The sequence below is a fragment of the Denticeps clupeoides genome, chromosome 11 (genome assembly GCF_900700375.1).
Source record: "Denticeps clupeoides chromosome 11, fDenClu1.1, whole genome shotgun sequence".
Lineage (NCBI taxonomy): Eukaryota > Metazoa > Chordata > Actinopteri > Clupeiformes > Denticipitidae > Denticeps > Denticeps clupeoides.
In genome coordinates, this window is record NC_041717.1 from 1,275,024 (window position 1) to 1,296,478 (window position 21,455).

A 21,455-nucleotide genomic window follows, 5' to 3' on the forward strand; every position below is an offset into this window, starting at 1 on the left:
GGTTAGCGGCTTCTCTTCGCTTTATGAATAGAACTGCGCTGCTAGGATCGGAGCCGGGACGGAAACGACTATCTCCCAGCTAACCGCAGGGTTTTGGACTCTATGGTAAACAGCACTGTTTCCATGTACATTTATTTGTGCTCTGGCCAGTATATATGTTGATCGTATTTTAAGTAAAATCTCAACGCAGTGTATGTAAAGTTAGCAGTAATTACAATACGGTGGTGTTTTGGTCGCTAACCACTGAGCTTCGATACACTGCAGTGTACCGATTTCTATGAAAAGAAATGAAACACCACGTTTCTTTGCACTATTTGTCTGTATCTTGCACGTTGTTTGTTTGTTTTGGACTGGCTCATTTTCATCATGGACCGCGTCATAATCTGCTGTGTGATCTTGAAAACGTTCTCTTATTCTCTTCTTTAACACACCGGAGTGCAGATAAAAGCGAGGTCCATTTTATTCATCACAATTATACGGCACCTTCATGTGGTAATAAAAAGGTCAGGGGTCACTTTTCGGAGCCTTTGGCAGTGGCGGCCTATCAAGGCTTGTAACGGGAAGGTCGCCGGTTCGAATCCCGAACCTCCAAGGTGCCATCAAGGTCCCCACGGACTGCTCCCCAGCGTGGGGCCTACTGATCACGTCATTTAAACGGTGGTGGTTAAATGCAGAGGACACGTTTCGTTGTGTCACCGTGTGCTGCAATGCAGATGACAAACACTAATTTCACTGATTATTTCTACTTATTTACCTGCTGGCTTAATAGGTCCCCTATTATGAAAATGTGACTTTGTGAGATGATTTAACATTAATATGAGTCCCCCTAACCTGTCTATGGTCTTGCAGTGGCTAGAAATGCTGATAGGTGTAAGGAGACCTTTGGACATTCTGCTTCACGGTTCAGAGAGTGGCAGCTCTTGTAACTCTCTGGAATTTGCCCCCTTATGACGTCATAAGGGGAAAGGTTACCTCCCATTTCTCATGCCAGAGAATTTCCCAGCCTCCCCAAAAACATCATCTCCACCGACCGTCATGGCTCGAAAACAAGTGAAGCACTGCAGTTGCTCTGTGGTTGGATGTAAATTGAGCACAAATGAAACCTGTGGATTCATTTGATATTTTCTGGAAAAACGGCAACACGACTTCCTGGTTGCGCCAAACATTGTGGTTGGTGAACGGTGTGGTGTTGATGACGTAATTTCCGCGAATGCCCCCTCAGCTTCTATAGGCTGCAATCCTCCTCGTCCCGCCTCCCTCCTCCTCATTAGCATTTAAAGCTACAGACGCTGAAACGGTGCGTCCTGGGAAATCTCTTTGTGGGACTGGATCAAAGTGGCTGTAATTCTGCTCCAAGGCTGAATTTTGGACGGAGACGTCAGATACAGTATTAGGGGACCGATATAAAAGTGAAAAAAAAAGTTCATGTCAGGGGACCTTTAATAAAACGGGATGCTTAGTTTGTCCTTGTTTGAGTTTAAACTGCTGGACACTGTGAATATCTGTCTATTTATCTACTTTAACTGTGCACAGTTACCTCCCTGTCCCCAGGCCAAGCTCGGTCAACTGATTTGTCCCTCCACTCCCACCCCCTTCCAAAACCCTCTCTGCAGGAAGTGATGTCGGGAGAGAGTGTGGCCAACGCGGTGGTACCGGCGGCGACAACGCGGACCACTTCCTTCAAAGGCTCCAGTCCCAGCTCGAAGTACGTGAAGCTGAACGTAGGCGGGGCTCTGTACTACACCACCATGCAGACCCTCACCAAGCAGGACACCATGCTGAAGGCCATGTTCAGCGGGAGGATGGAGGTGCTGACGGACAGCGAAGGTAGATCTCCCCCCCTCCCCGTCAGAATAATGTCCAGATGGGTTGAAACGTGACGGTGTGGTCTTCCACTGTCTTCCGGCAGGCTGGATTCTGATTGATCGGTGCGGGAAGCACTTTGGCACTGTGCTGAACTACCTGAGGGACGGGGTGGTCCCGCTGCCAGACAACCGGAGGGAGGTAGAGGAGCTACTGGCTGAAGCCAAATACTACCTGGTTCAGGGCCTGGTGGACGAGTGTCAGGCTGCACTGCAGGTTCACGTCACTGCACTTTCATTTCAGTACCTGATTGTCATGTTCCTATTAATCAGGTGACAATTTGTTGAATGGTTTTCTTCTTTCTTCTCATTATCAGAACAAGGACCCATATGAGCCTTTCTGTAAAGTTCCATTGGTGACGTCCTCAAAGGAGGAGCAGAGAATGATTAGCACCTCAAATAAGGTAAGATGTGAGGGTCTGTCTACGTCGCAGGGTGGTAGTAGCCTAGTGGGTAACACACTCGCCTACAAACCAGAAGACCCGTGGGTTCGAATCCCACTTACTACCATCGTGTCCCTGAGCAAGACACTTAACCCTAAGTTGCTCCAGGGGGGGACTGTCCCTGTAACTACTGATTGTAAGTCGCTCTGGATAAGGGCGTCTGGTAAATGCTGTAAATGTAAATGTCTGCCCCAAATCTCGAAGCAGCTTGGTGTGACCGTTACCTGTCCGTGTGTCTGTCTGTAGCCCACAGTGAAGCTGCTGTACAACAGGAGCAACAACAAGTACTCATATACCAGGTGAGACAGGTGTGGGTGGTGAGAGAGACAGAGAAAGACAGGACTTCTGATGACCTTGGACCTCTGCTCCTCTCCTGTCCTGTGCAGTAATTCCGATGACAACATGCTGAAGAACATTGAGCTCTTCGACAAGCTCTCTCTGCGCTTTAACGGACGTGTGCTCTTCATCAAGGACGTGATTGGAGACGAAATCTGCTGCTGGTCCTTTTACGGTCAAGGGCGCAAGATCGCGGAGGTGTGCTGTACGTCCATCGTCTACGCTACAGAGAAGAAGCAGACCAAGGTGAGCAGAACGGTTTACGATGAAGCTGCTATGCGGCAGAGGAGTGGAAGATTTGTGTCGGTTATTTTTGTTTCAGGAAGTTATTTTATTGTTATTTGATGTCAGTCCCAGGTTCAAACCCCACTTCATACCATTGTGTCCCTGAGCAAGACACTTAACCCTAAGTTGCTCCAGGGAGACTGTCCCTGTAACTACTGATTGTAAGATGCTCTGGATAAGGGCGTCTGGTAAATGCTGTAAATGTAATATAAATATTCAATTTGGGTCCAGATGTGAATAGGAGTCCCACCGTCTGAGCACACACTCATGAAATGAATATGACCTTCTGAATGCAAAAAAAAAAAATGAATTAAAATAGAGTGGATATTTACTTTGGAGGAGATCTCATGTCCACTGTCACTTTCACTGCCATCAGCGCCGCTTTTGGTCATTCTGCTCTTTTCCAGCTTTACCTGCCCCAGCATCTCAGGCTGGACTGACATGTATGCAGTAGAGGTGTCAACAAGGTGACATCACGGGCACTGGACTGAATATTGTGTCTGTACATTTCTGAATGCCCTTTGCCATTCTTTGTGTGTGTATTTATTTATTTAATCTTTAGTATTTATTAGGCCCTTTAACAAAATGCAGTAGGTTGGTAGTAGCCTACTGGGTAACACACTTGCCTATGAACCAGAAGACCCAGGTTCAAATCCCACTTACTACCATTGTGTCCCTGAGCAGAACACTTAACCCTGAGTGCCTCCTGTAACTACTGATTGTAAGTTGCTCTGGATAAGGGCTTCTGGTAAATGTAAAATGTAAAAAAATAATATTATAATTTTTTTTCTGGCAATAACAAACATCATTTTCTTCACTGGGAGTCCAATTCTTATCCTCCACTTTATCTGTTTCTACAAGGCTCTCTGTTTAATTCAAATTGCCATCAAGCAAGTGAAGTTCCATTTAGCTTTCTATAAATTAGCCATCACACAGATATTTATGAATTCTGAGACTAATTGTGGAACACTAACACTGTATATAACATCCAGAAAAAAAAAACAACTCTACCACTAAATCTCCCTTCACACCAATTGTATGTGAGAATTGTTTTGGTGAAAAAGGATTTTATGGCAATTTTATATCTCATGGTAAATCAACGGGTCTCAGAAATACATGTCTCAAATATGACTGCATGCACGGCATTAAAAGGCTAACAGCGATCATATACAGTAGTAGCCTAGTGTGGGCGGTAGTAGCCTAGTGTGTAACACACTCGCCTATGAACCAGAAGACCCAGGTTCAAATCCCACTTACTACCATCGTGTCCCTGAGCAAGACACTTAACCCTAAATTGCTCCAGGGAGACTGTCCCTGTAACTACTGATTGTAAGTCGCTCTGGATAAGGGCGTCTGATAAATGCTGTAAATGTAATGTAAATGTACAGTAGTGAGGAGGTGTTTGTCCCCTCTCTGATTTTTTTAATTTTTTTTCTCCCCCGCATGTTTGTCAAACTTGAATGTTTCAGATTAAGTAACATTTAACCCTAACCCTGCACTGCCCTGTGTGACAAAGTAATTGCCATCTAAACCTAATAACTGTCTTGGCCACCCTTATTATCAACAACCGCAGCCAGCCTTGTACAGCGCTGTGGAGGAATTTAGTTTGTCTCATTGTTGTAGTTCAGCCACGTTGGAGGGTTTTTGAGCATTAAAGTCATTTTTGCTCATCCTAATGTTGGAGTCATGTGGCTGTGCTCTTGGGGTAGTTCTGGTCGGCCGGCGACTCCTGGGAAGGTTCACCACTGTTCACCACTTTTCTGGAGTCCCAAAGCTTTTTCTGATGTCAAAGTGAAATGATTGTCATGTGACGCACAGCACAAATGAGAAAGAAAGATTGTAGAAACAGTACAGTGGTAGATTAATACTTCAGCTTTTTCTTTCTCCTTCTCTCTCCGGGTTCAGGTGGAATTCCCAGAGGCTCGGATCTATGAGGAGACCCTGAACATCCTCTTGTATGAGTCCCAAGATGGGCGTGGCCCTGACAATGCTTTGCTAGAGGCCACAGGTGGCGCTGCTGGCCGCTCGCACCACCTGGATGAGGAAGAGGAGCGTGAGCGCATCGAGAGGGTGCGGCGGATTCACATCAAACGGCCGGACGACCGCACCCACCATCACCAGTGACCGTCTGACCCCCACCCTTCTGGGACCCCGCTGTGCCTTATGTCTAAGGGAGAGGCAGCTTCCTTCCCTTCCTCCTAACACGACCTCCGCTACACGGCTTTTGAAGATGAACTGCACTGTTCTTGAATGAGTTCGAGAGGCGGAGCCACAGCTGTTGTCCATTCGGAGTGGGTGGAGTGTGCAACTTGGGTTAGTCAGTTGTTCAAGCTTCACAGATGAGTTCAGCATTAGGACAGTCTACACATTATGGGTTATTATTTTTTTGCTATGTAACCATTTCAAATACATAAAGATGGCACGGAAAAGATTTTGTTAGTCAGGATTGCTAAAGTAGCTCCACCCTTATTAACCAATGTAAAAACTCAAACAAGCTCATGACCATTTGCTGATGACAATTGAGTGATGGAGACAGCCATCGTGTGAGGTATGAATCTGCATCAGAGGAACAGCAAGGCGGTGATGACGGATGATGATGTGTCACTTCTACTATCCTGTGTCATGTAGCGAGCGAAAAGTTTCCAAACTGACAGGAGGAAGGGGGGATTCTCTCTGGTGCTGGTTTTTGTCTGTTATACTGAATATGAACAGTGCTGTTGGTTTTTTGTCATGTTGCATTTTGTTGTCTTTGCCTCTTTTTTGTGTTTGTGTGTCTGTAATGTCTTGTGGCAAGTGTTGTTTCTTCCTGATACCATTTCACGTACAGTATATCTAGTGTGTATGTGTGGGTAGAAACTGCTGTGGCTGTAGAGTGGATGGGATCACATGAATCGAAATGCCATTCTGTATAAATAGAAGAGTGTGGTTTCTGTCGTGCCACATAACTTATGTTAAAAGAAGTTTGGTTTGGTTTTGTCTAAAACTGTTAGTCTTGTTTAATGTGGCTGGCAATATGTCAGTCTTTATAAAGAACTCCAGGTAAACATGAAATGCCTTTATCTCATCCTAACCAATAGGGGGCAGTGTAACATCAAGCACAGTAAAATTACGCCCTCCACCTGGCAGCCTTCACCTGCAGTGCATACTTGGTTTCTTTTCTATGTGACTCTTCGTGGTTAATTATCTGCGAGCTGAGGCCACCGTGGGAGGGTGGTGTGTTTAAAGCCATGTCACGTGTGACATGTTTAATGAATAAAGTTAAACGGCGTGTGGAGAGGCAGCCCTTGGGCAGGCCTGCAGTAATGGATCCTCCATGCGAGGCCATCATCAGAGCAATACCAGACACTAATGACAGAAATTAGACCCGTCTGTCCTACCAGTCTTCGCCCGAGAAATGACGACGCCTCTTACCTTCACACAGAAGTTTGTATGGATCTGTTTATGATGATGTTTTACATTTATTTATACAAACTGTATATATAATAAAAGGTGACAACTTCGTTTGGATAATTTTTTTTCTCTGTATAAAACAATATTGTACACATGTCCCTAAAACTGCAAAGCATTTTTACACACAATCACACATCATTGGGGGATAAAACGAGCTTTTCTTCCCAGATTAATCAGGCATATCACTTTTGTCACCGTGTCTTGGCCCGGGTGGACACCTGGCCAGAAGAACAGGACGAGAACAGTTAATGCTGACTATTGCATGTGCCATGTTCATTAATGTCACATTCGGTTGAATAAGCACTGATATTGGCTTAATTTTGTCTTGGTAGAGGCTGTATTCCCAGTGTGTCTATAGTCACCAACCAACACACACACTGGGTGTACATGATGAACAGTCTTATTTAGCACCAGGAAAATATGGTCCTGTGGTTCAAACTTACTACCTGCATGCCATCACTTATACCTACTGAGAATTAAACCATGAGTGAATGAGGGAAAAATCCAGATACCATTACACCCTTGTTTATGTATTTTAACAAATGTTACTTACAACCATCAGGTGCCCATTTTTGGCTTTGTATACCATGGGCTCATGACCAGTGCTGAAGTCCACAAAGCCCTCCTTTCCTCCCTGGATGTCAAACTTGATGCTGGACAAAAGAAGATGGTCCTGAGGATAAGTCTTTCTTGAAGCATTCATGACCTCTCACACGTACCTGCCCTGCAGCACATTGATGGCATTTTGCTTGTTAGCAGTCATACACAACTTAGTCAAGGCCTCAAAAAGGTGGTCACACTCTAACACCACGTCACCCTAAAAGAAAAAAGAACTGTTTTGGTCAATTGCTCCCGGGCCATTGTTAGTCAGTATTCATTACTACTGGAAAAGGCTCACTTTCTGCTTTGGAGTTTCACAGGAAATGTGGAAGATCATGATTCCATCAGTCAGTTTACTGACTGAAATTCCTACAAAGGACATCAGATGTTACACTTTTTTTCTGAGATCGAGGTCAGAAGCTGAACAGGGTGATAGCCCATTTCACCTTTGAGTGCAGAATATTCTATTCTCTGCTTGATCTTGCCCTCCTCCACCACATAGGCTGCTGCCTGAGTGAAGATGAGCTGTCGTTCTCTTGGTTTAAAGCCACTTCTGTCATACTTGACAACCGGAACACTGTACTGTAAATAATAGATGCAGCAGTGCATTGTACGTGCACAATCAAGAGAGAGAAGGAGACAGAAAAATCTAGACCATGGAGGTCCATATCACGGTCAACCAGCATCGTCCATCGCAGGACCATTACAAAGATCAGCATCTACAGTATTTAAGGTGAACGGCTCGGAGTCTAGCAGAAGTAAAACTGCTCAGCTGCTCAGTTCTGGGCTATGACCATGGTGGCCCACCTTTATCCGTTCTTGCCGAATCATCTGCAGGACTTTTATGTTGATCTCTTCCTCACCTAGACACAAAAGAAAAGTCGAAGATGTAATTTAGGGATTCTTGAGCAGCTGCTCTGTGTGCCTTCTGTCATAGGATGTACTGACGGAGCCTGGTGTCCACAAATGGTTGGGAGATGCTCTGAGGGTAGGAGTCTTTCTTGCCCTTGAAAACGGCGCTGGTGATCCCCTTTTGAGTCAGCTGCGAAGGCATTAAAAAGAGCCAGTTCACCAATGACTGCTGCATCAGGGCAGGTCCAGTGTGAAACAATGACACAAAATATGTAAAGATTTTATTTTTTAATAAACACATCACTAGCAGCTTCGGTATGAACAGCTGTATCAGAAAGGGACAGCTCGATTGTGACATCACAATAACTAACGAAAGACATGCGTGTTTAATTTGGAGATGCAATACCTGAGCCTTTTTCTGTGGAGTTATCCCCCGCACATACTTCCTGACCATGAGTCGCATATGCAGCTTCCGCAGAATCTCAGAAGTCTTAATAAACACGAAAGTAGAATTCATTATTCTACAATTCATGCATCATCTCATTATAATCTCACACTATGCACCTCTGTGAGAACTGGTGGGGGTCTCAGCCATGTGGTTTTGTCCAGAACTGTTTTAGGAAGGTTGTCCTTCAGCCTGCTCAGGTAGCTCTGTCTCACAAAGGCCAGGTACTCAGAGTTATCTGTAGTCTTTGCCTGGCCCCTGGTCATGTATCCTTTAATGAACCTGGGGAAAGTGATATGCACTGAATTGATGTTCAAAGCATCTGCATATGCTGTGTGTACAGTATATGGCCCCAGTTATTCGTATCACAGCAGGTTTGTGTGAGATTTCATTGGCATTTTGCCTCTTCTGTGTACTTTTTGATGACTTTGACCGCCCATGCTCTCTTTTCTCTTTCTTTCCTGGCCTGCACTCCTCTCCAGCAGGTCTCAATTTTTGTGGCTGAAGGGATAGACATCAGAGTTGGACACAAACAAACTCTTACTTCTTCAGCCAGATGCACAGATTGGTACAAAAGGCAAGTTTGAAGACTTGCCTGCCTCCTTTTGCTTCCTGAACTCTCCTTTTACTCGATAGCCTTTGTACTTGGCCTGAAGTTTGGATGCTGTCCGAATAAAATGAAATTCGTCAGCTGCATACGTTTTGATCTTTATCTCCTTCTCTTTTCTACTCACCCAGGTTATGTCTGCATTTCTCATAAGCATCCTCAGTGGCAAACAGCGTCCTTGGATAGCGAATGAATATCTTGGTTCTGTGTGAGATGGAAGTGCACGTTTGTTTAACTCACAGCATTCACCGAATACGATACCGGCCTCACCTGCCCATTTTATACTCGTCAGGCTGATAGCCCAGATGCCGCACCAGTGTCTCCACACCCTCAGCAGGTACACCTCTCCAGTGAGGCCAGGTGGCAGGGCACAGAGGCTTGTACCTAGTAATACGTGGGAATAAAGCAGAAGCTGCGTTCTCAGCTGCACTATATTTCGTTTCGCTGTAGATCGAATACGGAGTACCTCTTCAGGAAGACCTCATATCTGCGGCGGTACGCAAACCCCGCTCTGCGCACCCTCAGATGCTCCATCAGTCCAAGGTATTTCACCTGGTGTCTCACCAACACATCATCGAAACGCCCTGAAAGCCCACAAGCAGGCTGTCAAGACACTCGGACCCGCCGGCCACGCCCCCAGGAGCCAGAAACTCACCGGGCAGCTTGGAGTCATTTGACTTGAGGCAGCGAATATACCAGGCTTCTTTGGCCGTGAGGATCTCTGTGAGTCCCTGCAGACTGTTCTTAAACTGAGTGGCAACCTGCAGGAGTTGTACAAAGTGATTGTCACTTGTGATACACAGCAGCACAGCACACGGTGCACACAGTGAAATTTGTCCTCTGCATTTAACCCATCACCCTGAGTGAGTAGTGGGCAGGGGATAAAGGGTGGACTCTGGTGTGTTTTAGTACTGAGTAAGTGAATTTACAAAGAGCAGAAAAGGATTACAATGTGCAAGATTATTACATCAGCATGTTAAAGTAGATTTTTTCCTACTAGGGTGAAGTCTGCAGAGTGAAGTGCTCCGAGGGAAAAGGCATGAGATGGAAGTGAGAGAAATTAATTCACCGTTTCAGGTCTTCTCTTGCTGTCATTGTCTGTTGCTGAGAAACACTGCTTGACTATGGCGTTTTTAGACTGCCGCATCACCTGGAACAATAAAAATTAATAACACACACGCACACACACATACAAACGCATCAGAAAGGATGCTCTCGACTGCCATCGCCTCCTGTATTATTTACACCACGCTTTCTGGTGGCTTAATAATTAACTGGTTGAGAGAACCTCTCTGTGTTTCTCTGACACCTGATTCTAGCTGAATGCTCCACCAGAACCTGCTTCACTCACATCTTTAATGGTCCTGTACAAAAGGTCATTGTTCTTGTCAATGAATCCTGAAACAGATGAAACATATGAACCAGGATTCCTTTTTAGAAAAGGTGCAGATGAACAATCTCATTAACAGAAATGGGGAAAATGAGGTCTTCCCACCTACAACGCAGTACGTGACCTCTCCAGCATAATGCAAGAGACGGAAGTCCCCCCTCTCGAGGGTCTTACGGGTCTTTTGATCAGCTAGTCTGTGCCTGCAGACAAAAGACAAGACGGCAATCAGTTTTCTGTTCCTCCGCCCTGTCAGCTCAGCCTGAATGAGGGGCACTGGCTTCGGCCAGTCAACTCACGTGATAAAATGTGGGTGATTCCCCATCTTCTCTTCCAGCTTCTCCAGGAAAGTAAGGTCAGTGGTGTCCCCCGGCCTCATGCACTCCTCGTCCTGACATCAAGAGAAATGGTGACCAAAATACCCTGACTTGCATTGCCTTTTTGTAGTAAATCTACTCAACAGACCAGAAAAAATGGTTGGTTAGCAACAAAACCCGACCATTACTCTGCACCATAACAGCCATAATATTATTTAGTTTGAATTGTTACAACATTACATGGAAGAAGGTGGTAGTAGCCTAGTGTGTAACACACTTCCCTATGAACCAGAAGACCCAGGTTCAAACCCCAATTACTACCATTGTGTCCCTGAGCAAGACTGTCCATGTAACTACTGATTAGAAGTTGCTCTGGATAAGGGTGTCTGATAAATAATGTAAATGTAATTAGGTATATTACACAGCAAGTGAACATTTTGCCATTAACGTGTTGAAAGCAGTGAAGGTGGGTAAGTGAAGTGAGTGAAAGTGAAGTGATTGTCTTTGTGAAACACTGCAGTGCAGCAAAGGGGGAAAAAACAAAATGTGTCCTCTGCTTTTGATCCATCACCCTTAATGAGCAGTTGGCAGCCATGACATACAGCCCCATTGTATCTAGTCAGCATCGTGGACTCCAACTAAGCTGCAGAAACATCTCAAGGATGATCAGGGGAAACAGAAGGCACCTGAGCTCAATTTTGAGCTTCATGGCAAAGGCTGTAAATACATGTGATTTCTCAGTTTTTTATTTTTAATAAATTTGCCAAAACCTCAAGTAAACTTTTTCACATTATTTTGGAAGGCTGTAACAGAACAAACTGTGGAAGTGATGTGCTGTGAATACTTTCTGGATGCAAGCTAAGTCCATTTGAGTATCTGTGGTATGTGCTGGAACAAAAAAGTCGAAAAGTACAGGAAATTTACACTCCTTTCTCAGGCCTCCAAAGTAAATGATGATGCATGCAGCAGGCTGGGAGCAGAAAGGGTAGCAGGATATCCATATAATAACTACTTTCATATGAAAACTCACTAATATTGAAATTATGCCCTTGTGTTTTTCCTCCACCAGGTCACAAATGATTTTGTTATTGAAGAACTGCACTGGCTCCCACTGTAGGAAGAAAATAAGGTGAGAAATATGCTCTGCAAGACCTATATTACTCTGTAGCTCTGGACAAGGTCTCATTTCACCTCAATGCCCTCTGCCTGGTACTCCTCCTGCTCAGACTTCAGTGTCAACTGAATGAAGAGTTGCTGCAGCTTCTCATTGCAGTAGTTAATGCAGAACTGTTCAAAACTACTCACACACATTTTTTAAGATATGGAAACATTCCACAGTTAGGATAAGAACACATCACTTGCTTTCATCACATTTTGTGTGAAACGGACCATAGGTACAAGCTGAACACATTGTGTAAAACATGGCTAGTTTGGTCTCATCACAATTATGACTGTAAATTGTTAATGGGAATGTCCATTAAAACACTAAAAAAGAAAAATGATATACAGTCATGATTAGGGAATGGTGTGTAGAAATGGGTTAAAGACAGAACAATACCTGTTGACATAAAATACTTCAAAGCCGTATATGTCCAAAAGCCCAATTACAGTCTTCCTGCTTGAATCCTGATGGTAAATACTTTAGAACTTTAGAACGCTTTCCAACAATGTTACAGTGTAGATCATAGGGTTCAGCGTTCAGACCTGGTTTTCCAGAGACTCATTGATCCTGTTCACCAGCCAAGTGAATGTACGTCCATAAATGGCTTTGGCCAGAGCATCCCTGGCATAGTTGGCATGATCTACAGTGAAGGGGCTCAGCACCTGAAGCAATGAAAATCCCTTTGTGTGACAAAATGCTTTATGCCCTTAAATAGAACAAAGCACACTGAAATTGTTACAAAAGGAAAACAAAACCACATACATATCTATTGGTGCATTGTGATACAGTATTCAACCCCCTTGAAAGTCATTATGATTTTTTTGCATGAGAAAGGATTTTATACACACATTGCTCTATTCAGTATTTTAATTTGAACTCATTTTAATTTTAACATTTTCAAATTCAAAGTAAACCATCTCATCTCTTTGTGAACAAAAACACTTTCTACAGAAGGCTTTATACTGCCTTAATTCTTTGCTGGTTGTGTGTGCTTGTTTTGTACATTGTTCTAGATCAGGGGTTGGCTGGCTTTAACACTCAACGAGCCACAAAAGGGAAAGCACTGGGAGAAGCAAATGTAAAATGAAATATTATTTATTATTGTTTTATGTATAAACAAATGAGGCTATAGTGTTGCTTGTGAAATTTTATATATGAAAAGAAAATATTGCCAGAACTAATTTTTTTTTTTTATTGCCAGTGTAGAAGCCGATGACGTGATCTGGTCATATATTTTATGCTGACTCTACACAACTTACATCTAAACGTAAAGTCAACATATGCAAATTATTAACTCTTGGGGGGCGTCACAATAGTATGGATTTTCCTACATTAGTATATGTGTGTTGCTGTAGTCCGAAATGTTTTTCAGCTGCAGGAACTGGGAGACTTGTCAGGATAGAGGGAAGGATTTTTGTAACTTAAGGATATAGGCAGAGATTTGTGCCAGTAGAAAGATATTTGAATCTGAATTGCACAAACTAAAATGGAATTGTTCAGACTAAATCTGAATGTATTAAATTGCATGTGAATTCAAATGAAATTGAAACTGCATTATACATCCCCAAAAATGCAGCGCAAATTCGCTTCTCCAATTTCAAATTCAGTTTTCACAATTCAATTTCTTGCCACTGTGTTATTGTTCTCATGTATTGTTTTTATGGTGTTTCTCTTTGTTCTGATGCCACAGTTTTGTTGTTGATAATCTTCAAAATATATATATAAAGAATTATCCTGATGATCCTGGCAAGAAAAATTGTAGTCGTGAAATTGTATTACCTCATCGGTTTTAGCTTCAATCTTCCTGAACGTGAGAGCCTCCTGCAACAACTGAACATGGACGCCAATCAACTGCAAAATAAAAGAGCTTTCAGTCAACAGAGTGCAGATACACAGAGGGGCGTGTCCTGTAGAAGGAGTAGTGTATAATCACCTTTGACACCCAGCGTAGTTCTGAATTACTCTTTAAGATGGCATATCCTTTGCTGTCACAGTCATAATGCACATTTCCCAAGTGGAGGACACTGGCAATTATTCCAAAGAGGTACTGTACAAGACGGACAGAGAATGCTACATCAGCACTGGTTTGTTCCATATAAATGTCTAAAAAAGATTTAATAGTTAAATAAAATTAAGAAACACAGTTGGTCAATATCTTTGTCAATAGACAGGTTTCCTGGTGCATTGGCACTAACCAAAGTGGGGCTGACTAGAGAGAGACAGACAGATGCCTGTCAAAGTGTCTTCTCTGACATGGTCGCCCTAGGCTTAAATGGCATCAGAAATGTCATCTATCTTCAAACCCTATGTTTGAATTCCAGGCAAGCCTTTTGAATGTTTAAACCTTTAGAGCAGGGGTGTCCAAACTACTACTGAATCCCAAAGTTTTCTACAAGATACACGCCTGAAGAGCGTCGTTTTGCTGCGAGCGTCGAATGACACTTTGTGAGCCTCTGCGCACAGCATGGTCAGTTGAGTATTGTTTTTTATATATATAAATATATAATATCGGATCCATGTGGGCTCCAGTAGGTCTCCTTTTGCGGGGTCTGCCTGACCTGGGCTTGTCAAAAACGTCTCTAGTTTTTATCTTCTGTACTTGACACTGAGACACATTGAAGGTGTCTGCCACATCAGCAGTGGATCTGGTCTTCAGCCTCTTGATGATCAACACTTTAGTCTCAGGGTGAATCATGTTTGCAGAGGTCTAGTTGCAGTTGATGTGGAGGTCTAGTGTACTGGGGGTCTTTTTATACACACCTGAGACCTAATAGATCCATTATTAGTCACCGGTGAAGCTCATATGACAAGACGACAACACTTACGTCTTTGCAAAAATTGACTTAATGGGCTTTACCAAGCTTTGAATATTAGAATTTGCACTGAAACATTATTACAAAAGCTGTTGGGAATAAAATGAGCCATTTCTTGTACAAAACAATCTTGATTAGAAATATATTTCAGCAGCACTTGAGGTCAATTTCTGAACAAGCAACAAGACTTTTGTCAGGGACTGTATTTTTCTACATGTGGCCCTCATTGAAAAAAGTTTGGACACCCTTGTTATGGGGTGTTAGCAGTTTAATGGACATCAAAGAATGTTCAACAACTTTTAGCAAAGACACTGACCCCTTTGCTCCAAGGAGGGTGGACCCTTTAATTACTGGATGCGAATCATTCAGGATTAGAACATTATTAAGTTATTCATTGAAAATACGCGTTATGTTCAAAGACATCGACATGCACAAGTCATTTTTTGATTAACCAGTCACCTCTAATTCACTCTCATCAAAGTGCATGACAGAGAGGGCATTTCTCACTGTCTTCCAGTCATTCTTGTCATTGATGGTGCTCACAATGGAGCATTCACCCTGTTAAACACATTTAAAGTTCATTAGAGAGGAACATCAGACAGAGTTGCATTGCACGTCACCCACAGCACAGACCTGCATCAGGTAGCTGTAATGCTGGCTGTTCCTTTCCAGGCCCATCTGGCGCAGCAGGTCCTCTTCCCCACCCTCTATCAGCTGGTAGAAGATGTGAAAGTTCCTCTCCATGTGGTTCTGACAGACCACCCTGGACTTCTCCAGCAAGTAGCTGAGAATGTGGCCTCCAGCAGCTTCCCCCTTAAAGGTTGGACCATTGTCCCTTAGTAACAGCAGCATCCTGAGCAGCCAGAAACCCCTGCTGCTCATTTCAGTTCTCTTTCATACCTGATTGTCAAACTGGATGTCCATGTACTTCCCAAAGCGACTGGAGTTGTCATTCTTCAATGTTTTGGCATTTCCAAAGGCCTGGAAAAGACGACCCGTGTCAGGAGCATGCACCACTTTTTTGGAGGTAACTTTTTATGTATTTAATGGGTGATGCATCTGTCTGCATGGGGTGCTTGAGTGTGGTGTGTGGTTCTCTTCATGTATATGTATGACTGCGTTCAGAACCAGGGCAACCTCCAAAATGGGGTTGGATACGAGCATCCTGTCCCGAACAGTGTCCAGAAGAGCAGTGCTGGGGCAGCTGACAGCATAATACTGCAAGATTTTCTTCGATGCCTCTGTCTTCCCAGCACCACTTTCTCCAGAGATCAGAATGAAGTGGTTGTTGCCCTCGGTCAGCATAGTGTGATACGCGTTGTCTGCCAGAGCATAGCTAAGACACAGCAGTCAGAAGAACAATTCACATTGTTATGCAAGTACTTTTCTTTTTACTTTACTTTTTATGTGCTTTTCTACATAAATCCAAAATATATGGTAAACAATACCAATATACTAACATTCACCAGTGGGAGTTTAATTAGATCTTATAAGTACAGGTTAATGGTGCAATGTGTACTATTTTTGTCATTCATTTTGTCATCAGCAGAAAATGAGACTCATAATAAATAGTTCACTCCAACAATGAGAAAAAAAACAACATCATAACTAATCAAATACAAAAACATTGTGGAACGAGTAAACCCAACAGGTATTAACTACTCTGATGTTGGACTGATGCCACATTTGACATTACAAGGTGACTGACTTCCTATCACCTCCATGGCATTAAAAATGGAACACATTGCACGTTTAACACCGTGGCCACATGATACCTCCAATGAAGACGCAAGCATAATGCTGGTGTTTAGCATTTGTCAACACTTTTGACATACTAAATCAATACAGCATTGCCCTGTGTGTAGTTCTATTAAAATGTCTGAATTTTGCCATGATCAATTCAAGTTGAAAGTCAGGCCAGACTGACTAAATTGTCTTCATATCTAGGTTGTTATGGAGCACGAACATGTGTGGTGGAAGCTCAAAAAAATTGACGCCCATGTAGATGTCCATCTGCTTTTTGTTGTAGATGTCCAGCTCTTTGTATGGATTCACAGACACCAGCAGGGTTCCTATATATGTCTGCAAGAAGGAAGACGTATGAAACATATGAGCAATTCCTGACATCATGACATTTTGCTGAAATATAGCGAGTGCATGACACTGATTATCTATGCATGCAGTTTTTTTTTTATTAAATGTTGCTGCACATTATTGAAGGGAGTGTGTTTTTATGCAGTCAAGGTTCAGGTTTACATAAATGAGGTCTTCAGAGAAACGTTTCTTGAGGTTGTCCAGGAAGGCTGTTTCACTGGTGTGGGAGTCTAGAAGTACAAAGTCCTGGATGCCGACCCGATCCCGGGCTATCAGAGCCCCTTCCAGGTCCAGCAGTCGACTCTTTATACTCTGCAGTAGGAACAGAAGTAATCCAACAACAACAACAAAACGGGTCCGTAATGCTTTCATCATGACTTGAAACACCATGTAATAATGTATATGAATATAAATAATATATATATATATACATACAAGAAAACTAGATTTAAAAATAAAAGCTTTTATAAAATAAGTAAAAGTTCATATGATTTATATATCTGTTAAATTATATTGCAGCAACCAGTGTCATTTTTCTAATTCGGTAGCTCGTTAGCATTAGCACTAGCATTATTACAACTTTTCGCAACCAGGCTGATTCATCAGTTTCTCTAATGACTACTGTGTCATTATCATAAAAAAAATCATACATCATAAAATGTTATACCGGGGGACTGAAAAGAATGAGATACTGTATTCCAGGAGGAGAAAATGAAATATAGCAGCGGATTGTGAAATATTCCAGCAGTCTGGTTGGAACTGGTTTTTCACTGAATGTTTTTTTTTCTTTCATTCTCTCTTTCTTTCAGGACCTGCATTTGTAGGTTCTTTGTGTTTCTTTGAAGGGCAGTAACTAATTTATAATGAACTTGAAATGTAAGAAGAAAAAAAACATCCAGAGAGATAATCCATTGAATCTAATTGACTCAAAGCCCTGATGTCCTGCGCCACCTCCTCCCTTCCATAACCCCTTGTTAACCCGAAAAAAAAAGTTGTTTTGTCCTGTAAATTCCAAAGAGAGGGAACAAAAAGGGTGCTTTTAAAATGCAGTCTACATTCCATTACATATATTCCCTCTGCATATGCTTTGAGTAATTATTCATTAGAAAACATTTAACGTCACACTGAATTTCACACTGGCAAGTCCAAACACAATGGAAGAGATTTGGCCTATTTGGGGCTGGGGTGGGGGCTGCAGTGCATGGGTGTAGTGAGGGGGTGAGCACCGGGGGACAGGGGCTGCATTTTGTCTGATCTGAGAAGCTCAGGGGCCTTCTTGAGACAACAGTGCAGACTAAATAGTGCTGTAACGGTCCATGCCCTGCTGCTCAGTGTGACACTCATTTGGTGCGCCCAGACAATAGAAGCTTGTTCTCTGGCCCAGCAGCACCGGGGCTGCGATGCGAGCTTCATCAGCCACCGAATCACTCGAGCGGGGACGGCGAACGCCCATCAGCGAGGGAGGTGGAGGAGGAACCACTTCCCTTAATCCTGTCAGCCACTAAAAATCTCATCCCGTCTCCCTTACATAATGACAGCAGCGGCGGCTTGCACCCCCACCCACCCTCGCACCCTCGGTCACCCCCTTCCTCCCACCCACCTCCCCTCATTCTCCCCGCGCTTTAAGCCAATGAGGCAGGTGAACAATATCATTGAGGGAGCCCCATTTGAGATGTCAGAACCAATCTCACTATGTGATGGTGGGGTGGAGACTGGAGATCCCCTCCACCTTCTGCACCCCACAGATTCACCACCCCCACTTTTCATCTGTAACATGGGAACAAGCTCTGTTCTGGAAGAGTGTACACACAGACAGACACAGTCAGGTGGGCTCATTCTGGGGTCTTCATTAGAATGTTCCAGAATGTCCGGTCTGATGTGCCACAAAGCAATGGATACTAATAATAATGTCAGCAGTTTATTGCTTGTAGATTCTCATTAAAACATTTTTCATAACTTTGATGTGACACTGAGCTCGATTCAAAATGATTTCAGAGGGGAAAAAACAGGTCCATCACCCGTTCGACAGATCGGGTAAATCACCACACCTCCTCAGTGTTGCATCTTATTGTGTTTTAATTAAGAGATGGTGCTGCAGTGGGGACCAGCGTATCAGTGGCCATACAAGCTTGGATGAGCTCATCTGAGAAAGAAAGAGGTCAGAAGGAGCAGAGAGAGAAGATGACACTCCACAGCGCTCTTAGCCAGCGTGAGGAAAGCCAATCTGTCTCATGTGATTGTAGTGAGATTCTCACTGCAGCAATCTCTTAACCTGCAAGATCCGGTTACGGCCATCATGCAAGGAAATGCAGAATAGAGCTTCGTAGAGTTGAAAGCCACACAGTCCCAACAAGTGAATGGGGCCTGCACTGGTAAGGTCTACAGCAAGTCCATTGCTCTGAAGTATGAAATGTTTAACTGTTTGGAAATGAAAATATGAACGTTTTTCCGAGAACATTGAAAGAGAATTCATGACATGACAAACTGTTAACGGTGCTCTTCCCATTAAAAGTATATGAACACAATTCATAAAAGACCATATTTAGAATATTACTTAGATATAATAAATTATTTAGATATACCATAATATAAAAAGTAATTCTGACAAGTTGGGCCTTATCAGGGCTCTTAGTTTTGTACTCAAAATCTATAGAAACTGAACAAGAATTGCTGGTGTCCTCCTCTTATAAGTCACTTTGGATAAAAGCGTCTGCTAAGTAAAGTAAAGTAAAGTAAACTAAAGTAAAAGTTCCTCCGGTAGATTTGGTAACCCCAAGAATTTAAATGCAAATCTTGCTCTTATGCCAAATATCACACGTTCATACCTGCATCTGTAGCACTTTTAATCACAGCCTGATGTGCAACAAACTCATCCAAGTTGATATCTTCAGCTCCTCTGCAGGGGTATGTCCAACACCTCATTCCATGCCAAATCCAACCAGCACTTTGCACTGGCATAGGGTTGAGGTCCAGAGGTTCTTTTCAGAACCAGACTGGAAGTCCTTGTTCCCCCTGGAGGCCACTGCCGTTTTCAGCTGACTTATTGTTGGTGGCTCTTCTGCAATTCGCCAACTGGACTGGCCCACGCTCTGGACTTCCCTGCTGGCTACTCAATCATTCATGGTGTGGTCAGGGTGGGGGGAGGGCTGATGGGATGCGGGAAGAGATCTTATTCAGTGCTCACCTGGGCCTCCACTACCTGCACAGTGAAACACAATCCAGCTCTGACAGTCCTCTCAGCTCCTCTCCAAAACCAGAGCAGCTACACCAGCAAACCCAGAGACGTCTGAGTAGATCACTGTGCTGCTGCCTAATTAGGACCCCACTTTGCTATTCAGGGCATTTGCCACTGTGGTGCGTGACTTTTTAAGGGCCGCAACAGCCACCCGATTCCAGGTTGGCACGAATGGCCGAAACTGACCCTAACCTGGTCTGCGCCCAGCGCCTTTTTACACCTGACCAGAGGAGCCCATTTTCAGGATGTTCAGGGTGTCCTGCTGAAATATTACTCATCTTTACCTCCCAGCGCTTCCACTTCAGAGCTGACAGTGGCCATGCTCGTCACTCTCTACATTCTCCCCGTTATCTCTTTCACTCAGGCTGTTTAAAAATTAAAGCGGAGTACCCTGTAAATATTCCTTGAGTGATAGAGTGACAGCCAGGACAATGCACATAGACAGACAGACTAAATCAAATCCATATAGTGCAAGAACAAAAAAAGAACATTCAGTCCCAACCAAGTATTGACAGGACGTTTCTGATCAGTCAAAACTGTCCATACATAAATTAACAAAACAAAAATTACATGATGTTTATTTGTCTAACCCTTCGTTTTCTTCATATTTTGGGTTATGGGTAAAAGTATTTTAAGTATTGTATTTAAAGAACTTGTGAAATACCTTCATCTAACCCTAAAAGGTGTGCCACACAAAAAAAAATTAAGTCTAAGCCACCATCAAATGGAAGCTTCATGCCAACAGATTATTTTTATTGTATGCCAGAAACAAAGCATACCGAGTTGTACAATGATACAAAAAATTAACTTTTTTACAATAATCATACAAGCTGGAAATTACTTTAATGAAAAGTACCCTTGCCATCTGTCAAACATGGTGTTGGGTCTGCGATGTTGTGGGACAGTTTAACTTCCAAAGACCCTGGAAACAATGTTAGGGTGTAAGGCACCATGGATTCCATAAAATATCAGGAACTTTTAAAACAAAATTTATTCTGTAAAGATGAATGGTCTCAGATGCCTTGTTTTGTATTCCCCAACCTTATAAAATATTACAAACACTGCTATTATGTAGACAAAAGGAGATTGAAAAAATTGTAAAATGCAGGGGTGCCAACTACAGTGTAAATAGTTTTTTTTTATTTTCAAGGTGAAATAAACTGATCACAAAAAAACATTGGTCAGGGTTGTGCAGTTACTAACACAGTTCCAGAGCTTTCGCAGGCATAACTTTATCCAGAATATATTCCCACTCAGGTTGCCCTGGGTTACGCAGCTCCTGCAGCCCAACCCTAACATTCTCCCCATGCTGCACCTCCCCACTCCTGTAATGCTTGTCCAGACTTAACAAGCTTTGTGCTACCCACTGCGCCCGACTTCAGCACAAGAGCCGACAAATCCTATCACACCGAAGTCAAAGCGCTCCATTTTCCCATTAGGGATGCCATGCTGAGAATGAGGGCTGATAATAACAAGTTCCCACCAGGTCCCTCTCTCCCTCTATTTCCCCAATCCATCTGTCCATCTCTTCCTTCCTTCTCCCCTTTTTTTCTTTATTTACTTTCAC

At 43.2% G+C, this 21,455-nt stretch overlaps 2 protein-coding genes across 2 annotated transcripts; one reads left to right on the plus strand and one right to left on the minus strand.

Moving 5' to 3' along the window:
* Positions 1-5: 5 nt before the first annotated feature.
* Positions 6-6,425, plus strand: kctd10 (potassium channel tetramerization domain containing 10). The gene is made up of 7 exons (XM_028995441.1): positions 6-105; positions 1,614-1,827; positions 1,910-2,079; positions 2,180-2,266; positions 2,552-2,604; positions 2,692-2,887; positions 4,832-6,425. Exons 1-7 carry the CDS (start codon positions 103-105, stop codon positions 5,048-5,050), a joined length of 942 nt encoding a protein of 313 aa, XP_028851274.1. The 5' UTR covers positions 6-102; the 3' UTR covers positions 5,051-6,425.
* myo1ha (myosin IHa) lies at positions 6,421-19,701 on the minus strand. The gene is made up of 32 exons (XM_028995438.1): positions 19,479-19,701; positions 16,816-16,965; positions 16,526-16,641; positions 15,697-15,895; positions 15,460-15,540; positions 15,193-15,372; positions 15,019-15,117; positions 13,680-13,793; positions 13,526-13,597; positions 12,289-12,408; positions 12,143-12,210; positions 11,776-11,881; positions 11,615-11,695; positions 10,567-10,658; positions 10,376-10,470; positions 10,232-10,278; positions 9,950-10,030; positions 9,536-9,641; positions 9,347-9,464; positions 9,151-9,264; positions 9,008-9,084; positions 8,869-8,937; positions 8,690-8,774; positions 8,393-8,555; positions 8,235-8,318; positions 7,925-8,018; positions 7,784-7,839; positions 7,423-7,558; positions 7,275-7,345; positions 7,096-7,193; positions 6,930-7,029; positions 6,421-6,594 (listed from the first exon to the last, which is right to left on the minus strand). The coding sequence occupies exons 1-32, from the start codon at positions 19,482-19,484 to the stop codon at positions 6,568-6,570; spliced, it is 3,105 nt and encodes a 1,034-aa protein (XP_028851271.1). The 5' UTR covers positions 19,485-19,701; the 3' UTR covers positions 6,421-6,567.
* Positions 19,702-21,455: the final 1,754 nt, after the last annotated feature.